The sequence below is a fragment of the Macrotis lagotis genome, chromosome 1 (genome assembly GCF_037893015.1).
Source record: "Macrotis lagotis isolate mMagLag1 chromosome 1, bilby.v1.9.chrom.fasta, whole genome shotgun sequence".
Taxonomy (NCBI): domain Eukaryota; kingdom Metazoa; phylum Chordata; class Mammalia; order Peramelemorphia; family Peramelidae; genus Macrotis; species Macrotis lagotis.
This window is the reverse complement of record NC_133658.1, coordinates 870,524,496-870,536,497: the sequence shown is the minus strand read 5'-3', so window position 1 is coordinate 870,536,497 and position 12,002 is coordinate 870,524,496. Positions and strand designations below refer to the sequence as shown.

Below are 12,002 nucleotides of genomic sequence, written 5' to 3'. Positions count from 1 at the left end.
AAAATCAAGTAAGGGAGGGCGGGGATAGGTGGTGCAGTGGATAGAGCACCAGCCCTGGAGTCAGAAGCACATGAGTTCAAATGCGACCTCAGACACTTAATAATTACCTAGCTGTGTGGTCTTGGGCAAGCCACTTAACCCCATTGCCTTGCAAAAACCTAAAGATAGAAAAAAAATTGGAAAAAGAAATGAGAGAGTGCAGGAAAAACATGAAAAAGAAGTAGTCAGCAGCTTAGCCAAGGAGATCCAAAAAAATATTGAAGAAAATAACATGTTAAAAACCAGCATAGGTCAAATGGATAAAACAGTTTTAAAAGTTATGGAGGAGAAGAATGCTTTAAAAAGCAGAATTGGCCAGATGAAAAAAAGAGGTAAGAAAGCTCTCTAAGAAAAACAAATCCTTCAGATGTAAAACGGAGCTGAAAGAAGCTGATGACTTTGAGAAGACACAATACTTCAACACCAAAAGAATGAAAAATTAGAAGAAAATGTGAAACATCTCATTGAAAAAACAACTGCTCTGAGAAAACAAAATCAGGAAAGATAATTTAAAAATTACTGGGCTACCTCAAAGTCATGATCAGGAAAAGAGCCTTGATCTCTTTTCTAAAGAATTCCTACAGGAAAATTGCCCAGATATCCTAGAAGCAGAGGGCAAAAGAGAAATTGAGAGAATCCACCAATCTCTCCAAAAGACAGACAGACACACACACACACACACACACACACACACACAAAACCAACACCAGGAATATTATAGCCAAGTTCCAGAACTCCCAAGTCAAAGAGAAAATATTAAAAGCAGTCAGAAGGACACAATTCAAATATTGTGGAGCTGCAGTCATGATCACACAGGACTTAGCAGCAACTACATTAAGGGCTCACAGAGTTTGGAATATAATATTCTGGAAGGCAAAATAGCTTAGAATGCAACTGAGAATTAACTACTCAGCAAAACTGAACATCCTCTTCCAGGGGAAAAATGAACTTTCAATGAACCAGGGGAATTTCAATTGTTCTTGCTGAAACGACCAGAAATGAACAGAAAGTTTGACCTTCAAATAAAGGACTCAGGTGAAGCATAGAGTGGAGAAGGGCAAAATATGAGGGACTTAATGATGATTAACTGCATGTATTCCTGCATAGAAGACTGATACTGATAATACTCATATGAACCTTCTCATTTAATAGGGAAATGTACTGAAAGTAAGAGAAAAGAGAAGTGGAATAGGCTAAGGTATTTTGTATAATAAGAATTTTTTTATTGCTATATGGAAGGGGGAAAGGTGAGGGGGAATGAAGGAACCTTCACTCTCATCAGAGGTGACTTAGAGAGGAAACAGCATATACACTCAATGGGGTATAGATATCTAGAGTAAAAAGGAGAGAAAGGGGACAGGGGAAGGGGGGGATATGGGTCATGGGGGAGAGTGGTCAGATATAACACATTTTCTTTTTTTACTTCTTGCAAGGGGCTGGGATTGGGTGACCTGTCCAGGACCATGGGACCTGGTGATTGCTGGGCCTTAGGGGTGGTATGGTGGCTTGTGACCTCTTGGCCCCAGGGCTGGTGATCAATCCACTGCACCACTCATCTACCCTACAACACATTTTAGAAGAGGGACAGAATGAAATGAGAGAGAGAATATAGTATGTGGTAGTAGGGAGGTATGGATAGAGGGAGTTGCTATCAACAATGGCAGAAAAATATGGAAATAACTTTTGTGATGAACGTATCATAAAAAAACGTGATCCACCCAAGACAGAGCTAGTGGTATCAGAATATAGACTGAAGCACATTTTTTTTCCTCTTTACTTTATTTCTTGTGAGGATCTATATTTTTTGGGGGGAATTATATTTACTCTTAAACAAGAATATTTTATAAAAAAAACCAACCCATCATTTGTACAAAAATAAAAATAAATTAAAAAACTAATTTCATATTTAATTGGAAATAAAATATTATTAAAAAGGTTTTATATGGGTTGGCTTTCTAGGAAGGAAAAAGAGAAAGGAGGTAGTTGTAGATTTAAGTGATTTAAAGAAATAATTATTTTTAAAAATTTTTTTTTGTTTACTTAAGGCAATGGGGTTAAGTGACTTGCCCAAAGTCACACAACTAGGCCAGTATTAAGTATCTGAGGCTGGATTTGAACTCTGGTTCAAACTCCAGAGCCAGTGCTCTATCCACTGTACCACCTATATGCCCCTGGAAATAATTATTAAAAAAATATTTTTAACCTACATCAAATAACTTACTTTGTTAGTGTAGCGAGGTGGGAGGAAGGGAGAAAATTTGGTGGGAGTGATTTGCCCAAGTTCACACAGCTATGTAATTATTAAGAGTCAGAGTCCAGGATTTGAACTCAGGTTCTCCTGACTCCACTGCACCACCAAGCTGTCCCTTGATCAAGTCTTTTTAACACATGTCAACTCTAATTTCCTTCTAAGACCAATATTACCTGTTGCTGTCCTGTGTCCAAGCCTAAGGCTTTAACGAATCCTGATGGATCGATGTACCGTCTATTACTGTTCTGCAGCAAAGCAAACAGGTACTGGAGATGTTCACAAATGGTTTGAGGCTCATAATCTATAGAAAAGTTTTGTTGCACATTAAAATGCTATAACTTCCTTTGTACCTCAGTCAATAATGCCCTTCTTAACCAAATGATAAAGGTTATAATTGCTTATACTATCCTGTAATGTGCTGCTTGAAGAAAACAAATTAGCAGGCTCAACTATTTTAAAAATAATTCGGAATGAGTTTACTATGCTTCCTTATGTCTACACTCCCTTCCAAAGAAAATTCCCCAAAACTACAATGTACTACAACAATGGTAGTGACTGGAGTTTTTCCAGTTTGGAGAATTCCAGTTTGGGGTGTTCAGATCTCTAATCTCAAAATAAAGGGATACCAGATTTATTATTTGTTAAACCTGGTTAAAACTAAAGAAAGGGAGGCAGATTTCTTCTTATGAGGAAAGATATTCTAACAAAATTCAACATAAGAAAAATGGGTTGCCTTGGGAGGTAGACAAATACCCATCACTGAATTTTCACCAAAGGTGGTAGTTAGATGGCTATTTGTCACAGATGCTATAGATTTCTGTTTAGAAAAAGATAAGCCTGTATACAGAAATCTGAAGTCCCTTCCAATTCTGATACATAAGACTTAATAGTCTTATATCTAAAGTAACATATCTATATCTATATATATATACATACATATCTAAGGTAACAGAACCTTAGAAACATAAAATCTTATGATTTGTAAATAAATATTTTTCAAACTAAATTACCCATAAAAAATGGATTATTAGTTTGCTATATGATGTTCCTTCAAACACAAGCTCAAGTTTCACTGTTATACCACAGATAAGTTAAAACATCCCATTTCTAGACAGTCTTTCAAAAATCAATTAAAATAACAAGCTACAAATATAAAAATGTATTTCAGAAAAACTAGAAAAATCATGAATTTGTTTAATAAAGAGTTTTTTCTGTATGTTCTTAAAAGACTGAATTGTTCAAATTACATTTACAGATCAAACATATATGGCCTATGCACACTTGGAGAAAGAAATATCCAAAAATATAAACTCTTCACCAACCTTTCTCTTCCTGTATGCCATCTCCCATCATGTGGTCACCACAGGTACTTGGACATAAATATAGAGCCTGCCTAAGCTCCAAGTTAAGAAACCAAACCTGAAGAAAAGTGTTCACATAGCATGTTGCTCCAAGGTTTGTTAGACCCACAAATGAGTTCTACAATTGAAAAACAAAAACATGACTGCAAAAGTGATTTTTCCTGAAGAAAAAAAAAATTTCTGTAAATTTGATCAGATTCACTATTAGTAATTTTAAGAACCAAATTTAGTCGACAGTATGTATTTTCAACACTAACTTCAATTGAAAAGTATGTGGCAACCCTCTTTTAAAACTGTTAAGTCTTCAAAAGATTCACACTATTTTCTATTTACTATAAAAATTAATACTTTATTCTCTAATTCATGATGATTAATGTCTTACAAATTACCTCTGAAAGCATTAAGAATTGAATACCAATTACAAAGTAGGATTTTAGTGTCCATGCTGAAACCAGTAACTAGCAAACAATGGTAATAATCATGAAATATTTTTCTTGGTCATGATCAACGTGAGGATTTCAAATCTGAAGGGACAACCTGAAGAAAAGAATCTAATGTCCAGACATTTTGACCAATATTTGGCAGATTAAATACATACCCCTCCCCCAAAGAAGTCATTAATAAAAGGAAAGGTTCATGCAAAGCCAAATAGCCTTCATTTGTGGTAGCAATGAACTGGGAACAATGTAGATTTTCCCAGAATGCGTGTTTTGTTTGTCTACCAGTGGCATTTCTAGGTCAATGAGTGTAGACTAATTTTACCCACTTGTGAACCTCCTTTACAAAAATCTGGGTTCCAGGTATGAAACATGGCAGATAGTGATAATTTTTTTTTGATGGATTAGCTTTTCTGAATTTTTCTCTTCTCCCTTCTTTAAAAAAAAAAGCTTATCCAAGTAATATAAAAACAATCAATAAATATTTTTTAGAAATTTTTAGATTTGTTTCCTAAAGCTCAAAAACTAGCCCCAAGCCCTATTATGAGGTAAATATCCCTCCAAGGGCAACATCTACGAACCAAAACGATGCCAAAATTCCCATGGACATAGTTTTAACTTCAGAGTTCAAGTTCAAGATCATCCTTGTGGCAACAAAGAAATAATCATGATACTTCTTAAATCAGAGCTGTCCAATCATACTTTTAGAAGTTTTTAGCATTTTTAATTATTTATTTTTTTTAATTTTTTTAGAATTTTTTTTTGCCAGGCAGTGGGGTTAAGTGACTTGCCCAAGGCCACACAGCTAGGTCTGAGGCCAGATTTGAACTCAAGTACTCCTTACTCCAGGGCCGGTGCTCTATGTGCCACCTAGCCACCCCTAAAAGTTTTTAATGAAACAATAGACAACATATCTTGATTTGCCATTTAAGTGAGAGCTCTGCTTCATTTACTAAAGCATTTTAGTAAATCTACAGGGGGGCTAATTGCATAAAATCACACTTAATTTTGTACAGCCCTGTATAAAATTTTACCTCATTTTACACACCTAGTATTACTAATAGTTAATAATCCAAAGAAGTATTATTTTCTTTTTAAATTAATAAACAATTTTGAGGGACTCAAAGATGATCTCTTTTTGCGTGCTCATTCAGAGCCCATTTTTTTTTTTAGGTTTTTCAAGGCAAATGGGGTTAAGTGGCTTGTCCAAGGCCACACAGCTAGGTAATTATTAAGTGTCTAAGGCCGCATTTGAACCCAGGTACTCCTGACTCCAGGGCCGGTGCTTTATCCACTGCGCCACCTAGCCGCCCCTCAGAGCCCAATCTTAAGGACATTTCTAACCTTGCTCAAAAATACATCCTAGCCCATCCAGACAATCTCATCTAGGTGAAATTCTTACTGCACCCCACCATTGTTCAATTCAGTAGAACTGCTTGAATAGCAGATTTTTTTGGTATAGGTTGCTGGAAGAGGAATAATTTATAGTACTGATAGGATCCAATCTCATCTCAGCCCCACCATTCATTATAATATTCATTCTCTTCTTAACTTGCAACCAATCAGAAGAATACCTACTTTTCCAAAGATTTTTAAGACATTCAGTGTCTTTGGTTGAAGAGAAAAATCATTAACCCCCAATTTATTATTTGCTACCTAGTTAATAGATTGATTATTAATTACCCAGAAATAGTCTTCACTGGCTTTTCATTCTCATCAGAACATTTAAAAAGCTGCCTAAGAATTAGTAAGAGGGACAGCTAGATGGTGTAGTGGATAAAGCACAGGTCCTGGAGTCAGGAGGACCTGGATTCAAATTAGGCCTCAGACACTTAATTACCTAGCTGTGCGACCTTGGGCAAGTCACTTAACCCATTGCCTTGCAAAAACCAAAAAATAAAAAGATTAAAAAAATAATTAGTAAGAAATTATAAATGTGCTTCTATATAGCTTGAGGATATTATGGTAATACAGATTAAGGAAGACTGGTAAACTCTCAGACCAGGCCACCAAGTCCTTTAATTGTTGATTCCTCCCAATTTCATTCTAGAAGATGAATCTGAATTTTCTTTCAAATATAGGTTTAAATGTTATAGATGGGAGAGAGGTGTTACTCCACTCCTCAAATGAAATGTATGAAATGTTCTATGTATAGTCATGACCTTTACAATAAAACTAGAAATTAACTTTGTAATTAAAAACATTCAAAAAGAACACCACATCTTGTTGAAAAATAAATATAAGGACCAATATAGTATACACTAGAGCATTCTGGTTCAGTTCTTGGCATGGGCTGGCTGAGAACCATTATAGGTCTTCATCTGCTTAAGGCACCACTGCTTTGCCCCTAGAGAAAAAGGTACTGGGCTTCCTTCCAAAGAAAGGTAATTAATTATCTTACAAAGAAAAGGATTTAGCACTTTAGGCTTTTTTAACAGCCTTTAAAGATAATCTAATCAAATGATTCTGACTTCAGAGTTGGTGCTCTATCCACACTGAGCAACCTAGCTGTCTCCTAATCAACTCACAGGCTCAAATCAAGTTTAAGGTCTAAAATTTAAATACAAAAGACTCCACATAAACAAAATTTCTTTGGAGAATACTCAATCGATTATTTTTTACACTGGACTGATAAATTTGAAAACCATTATCTAACCCACTACCCTCATTTATAAGTGAGGCAATAAAGGTCAAAAAATGAGATTACTTGTTCCCAAGTTCATAAAGGTATTAAGGTATTAGATGGCAGCAAAAGGGATTTGTATTCAAATCTTTAGAATTCATTTCTGATATTCTTGCTATTACAAATTGGAAGTCCAGGCTTCAGGAAAAAGTCTAAAGACAGTGGCAGCTAGATGATGTAGTCCTGGAGTCAGGGGGACCTGAGTTCAAATCTAGTCTCAGACACTTAATAATGACCACCTAGTTGTGTTACCTTGAGCAATTCACTTAACCCCATTACTTTAAATAAATTTTAAAAAAATTTAAAACTAAGTATAGAGAGAATTTGAAGAAGAATAAAGAGGCCAGTTTTAGGTTGGATAGGATAATAGGATCGAGACCCCTTTGAAAAATGCCAGAAAATGTCTAAGGACAAATCTCAGAGAATGTCACGATGGTTTTAGGACAACACCAAGAAGGTAAGAGGCAAAATGTCTTCTTATTCATTTTTTTAAAAATGTTTTCTTTTAAGGATAGCAAATGAGATCTGGGTTACAGGAATAGAGATCAACATTAAATCAACCCTGAAAGTCAAAACTGGCATCTGATATATTCAGGGGCTCACATTTACAATAAATTCACACTGTGTCAATCAAGACCAAAGTCTCAGTATAACAATATATAGAACAATATATAGCCTGGAAATTTTATTAATCCTTACTGGAACTCTACTTTATCTTTCAGATTCAAAAACATTTTTTAATGGGTGGGAAATGTTGAGGCTCAGGGAAGTTTATGTGACTTGCCTGTGCTGCCCAGCCAGGTAAGCAGTTCATCACCAGGACTTGAACTCAGTTCAATTCTGAACCCATTTCTTTTTCTATTCTACAAGTGCCATCTAGTGAGATGAATTATAACAGCAACACAATGTTAGGATACAAAGGTTCCACTAATGACACTTGCTTTTTCTAACCTCTTAATTAAGTCATTTACAAAAAAGTGCTGCATTTTGTTTCTCCAGCTTAACATCTCCTATTCAATTCTGAAACTGGAATTCCATTTAAGAAATGCAGATTATTTCTGCAAACCTATCAACACTGTTGTGAGCAAAATCAAATTATTACAGATCAACTTCAGCCTTGTACAGAGGGGCAAGCTTTCACTAGCAGAAACTTGCTCACAAAAAAGTTGAGATTAAACAATTCTAAAGACAATCAGAATGAAAGTTGCAATGTGAGATGTACCATTTTCATACACATTTAACATCTTCATGTTATCCCTTACATATGTGACTTTACCTTTTTTCTCCTTTCAGAGTTGGGATCATCAATGTTGTGAAAGCTATTTTCATCAATTTCCCCTAGCCAAACATGTTCGCCAATGCCAACCAAGCAATTTGGATTCCCTTTGCAGTTTCTTCTACAAAGCAAAGTCAATAAATTAATAACATTAGATATAAAGTCAGTTATATAACTACCTGAGAATAATCAGTTTTTGCAGAGGAAAAAAAAGAATGAAATCACTTTAGTCTTAAATAACAAGTTATAACAATGTTTTCCCTATGAGTCAATTCAATAATTAAAAAAAGAAATGTGCTCGTTGGTGAAACAAAAGTGAAGACCACCCCTACCCTGGAAAAGTTTCAGATTAAAAAAAAGTACCTAAACAAAATCTTTTTTTTACGAGACTAGTTATCTACCAATTCCATATCATCAGATTATGTTCTAAACAAAAATCCTCTAAGTAGCTGTTTTATTTTTCAGGCCACACACACACACACACACACACACACACACACACACAAGTTTAATGAATAATGCATTACCACAAGGAATAATAAATGTCAACAATTCAGAGAAATTCAAGATCTGTTATCAACTCACAAAAGCAAAAAAATCGGCAGAAATAGAAGTTTACCAACAGTAACTTCAATAATGTAAAGGAAATTATCAGAATTCTTTAGATCCCTGACAAACCTCTCAATTTAGAAATAATTTCAAGAAGGCCTACTCAAGGAGGTTAAGTAAGTGATCCCAAGTCAAGTGTAGATATATATAACAAGCCTAGTATGCTAGTCAAACATGCTGCCTCCTCTCTTTCCAACATCCTAAGGCTGAGCCACCTGTTCACTGTTTTCTCCCTCTTCTTCCCTTTCTACTTTAAAGTTCACTTTGATTTTCACTCTTGGATTATTTTCCCCTCATTATTTATTTCAAATAACTCTAGAAGGAACCTAACTAATACTCCATATCGCCTGTTCTTTTTGAAAAACTTGATTTTAACACACACACACATACAAACACAGTCAACTACCATGTCCAATTGACAACTGCTCTCCAACTTGGCTTCCTCCCCTCCCTTCTCTGATTTCTGAAGTTTTCAGTACTACTACTTTCTCAATACCTTCTCTAACCTGTGACTGCTCTGTTTATCATCTTTCAACACTGTTCTTCCCCCCTCCTAGACAATAACCTGGGCACCATCACCTATTCATGGAAAAGACTAATGAACTGTTCAAATGTTTCCCATTAGATCATCCATTCACAGACCTGCCTATTAGGAAACATTTCAAACAATGCACAATAATCAGTTCAAACTAAGAATGACAAAGTTTTTTGTTTTTTGTTTTTTTAGGTTTTTGCAAGGCAAATGGGGTTAAGTGGCTTGCTCAAGGCCACACAGCTAGGTAATTATAGTGTCTGAGACCGGATTTGAACCCAGGTACTCCTGACTCCAAGGCGGTGCTTTATCCACTATGCCACCTAGCCGACCCCAGAATGACAAAGTTTTGATGGTCAAGTTTCCCATGATAACTTTCCAACAAAAGATAGGTCTTCATATTAACTTTCTAGGAAATTTCAGACTCATTTAATTCTTATCCAATGTTTCATATATTCTGCCTATACTCAAATCCCACATTTCTGACTAAATGTAAATTCCTTTGGACTTCTTTATCCCTACATCATAATTATGTCCATAGTTAATTATCAGTCTTGGCTCCAACAACCTCCCTGTGCATTTTCTATAATCACTCAAGTCAAATCTCTAATATTTTGTTCTACCTTCCCATGGACCTTGCCATCTACTCACCTATCTTTAGAGACAAAAAACTATGACACATATTCCCAATTCTTCTTTCCTCTCCTCGTGGGTCATGACTACTTAATATTTACACCAGAAAGTGCACCAGAGGAACTTCTATTTTCCAATTCTCCCATCTAGTTTTCTTCTCAGCCAACTTACTGGCATGAACCAAGGTTTCTGGATGAAGTGGGGCAATCAAATAAATACCATGGCTCCAATCCCCTAACTTTCAAGACCTAAATGGCCCTTTCCCCAGGCCTCCACTTTCCTGTGTCAAATCCCCACTCAAAATAGTCAAAAACAGAAACTTTCTTTGCTTTTGTATTTTAGGCCTAATAGTTAATCTTTTTTCATTCCCTCATTCATCTGTCTACTTAGAAAAAAAAAATGCTAACCTATTAGGTAAATGATGGAACAAATTTTTTCCTTTTACTACCATAGAAAGAAAATAAAATATGTTGAAACTCAAGGGGCCTAAGATAGTATCCCTACTCTGCCACTTACTAATCATAGGACCTGAAGAGCCTATTTTTACAACTATAGCATAATAGGAATTGGACAAGATGTCATGGGTTCTGCCTGGTTCTAACATACTTTTATACCATGAATGTGTGTGGGGGGGGGAACCCTATTATTTGGGATATAAGCAATGTAAGCAAACTTGATCTCTTCAGGTATGTTTAATGTGTATTCTAATTTCTGCCATGTCAAGGTGAGTTAAAAGGAAATCTTCTTAGGGAAAGTGAAATTAAAAGTACCTACTATGTGCCAGGCACTGTGATATACAGTAGAGAAGTAAAGGTCAAAATAACTCTTGATCTCTAAGAGCTCACATTCTAACAGGGGAGACAAATAATTATATATTATTCAAAGATCTCCATGGGAAGATTTCAAAGATAAGGTGCAACAAGAAGACTCAGATCAAAGCCCAATTATCAGTTATGTCTCTTTCAGGAAGCACAAAATAAAAAGACCTCCAATCACAACAGATTTGTTGACTGATTCTCTATTGGGGCCATTCCGGGGGAAAAAAAAAGGAAATACTGGGGGGGGAAAAATTTTTTTAGTGCTACTTATCTCATGCATGGTGTGACTAACTACCAATCCCCCAGAGGGATCATACAGAATATTCTGCTTCTTCTCAGCCCCTTTCCAAAGTCTAATACAATTTTAGATTCCATCCCTTGATCCTAGGAACAGCAAGCTTCTAACAAGTTAAATTATAGCTTATATACTTGCCATAAAGTTGGAAATCTCTTAACTATTAACTGAACTGAAAAAATATAATGCAATCCCTCTAGTCATTCAGAGGCCATTCAAATCAGATGTTATTATCTCTTCTCCCCATCCCTTTCTAGTTTCCTATCTATCACTGCATCATTTTGCAGCACGCAAGCCAAGGGAGGAAATCAAAGACAGTTTTCTTGCATATGCTTCCAATGAAGATCTTTAATCACATACAGGCTTTTGCCTAATATGGGTTGTTACAATACAGGCTTCTTCATGCTTACTGACTGTGCTGACTTGGCAAAGCAAACTTTAATCAATTAACATAACCTCTCTAGCATAAAGCAATTTCCAGATGTTGAGTTTCAGTACTTCAGTTCCATAGTTGTATCATCTATACAGGTTACTCAAAAAAAAAAAACCAACCGTACTTTTTACTGTTAATGGTAAACAAACTGCTATTTTGATAATTGTCAAATAAATTGGAAAGATGTGCAAGGAAAATAGCAAGGACTTAAATATCTATGGATTGCAGAGTACTTGGAAAAGTGTATGGTCTAATAAGAAAGCTAAGAAGGAGTTGGGTTATAGTTTTAGACGCCAAAGGAAATTTTATATTTGGTCTTATGAATAATAGGGGTAAAATTACTGCAGTCTGTTGAGTAGATTCATGACATAGTCAGAACTGTGACTTAGGGAAAAACAGTTATAGCTGAGTAGAGGAAGGGCTATAATGGCCAGGATGCCCAATTAGCATTATCTCATTTTATTGTACTTTGCAGATTAACCAAAAACAACCAAACCAAAAAACCCTCAAAAACTCAACAATCCTGGCAACCCTGCATGGAGTAACTCTATCACCAATATTTTCCCAATGGCATGCATTCACATCATGTCTCTGAAATCCTCTAAATGTTTCAAATTTTCATTAGTATTATGTCT

At 35.6% G+C, this 12,002-nt stretch overlaps 1 protein-coding gene across 3 annotated transcripts in view; it reads right to left on the bottom strand.

The window, feature by feature from the left end:
* Positions 1-12,002, bottom strand: part of USP48 (ubiquitin specific peptidase 48) — a 77,975-nt gene that overhangs the window by 52,455 nt on the left and 13,518 nt on the right. For all 3 annotated transcript variants that reach the window (XM_074218192.1, XM_074218191.1, XM_074218190.1), the window contains exons 2-4: positions 8,048-8,168; positions 3,613-3,769; positions 2,464-2,591 (exon numbers count right to left, since the gene is read on the bottom strand). In XM_074218192.1, coding sequence (XP_074074293.1) covers positions 2,464-2,591; positions 3,613-3,769; positions 8,048-8,168 — 406 coding nt within the window. The remainder of the gene's footprint in view (positions 1-2,463; positions 2,592-3,612; positions 3,770-8,047; positions 8,169-12,002) is intronic.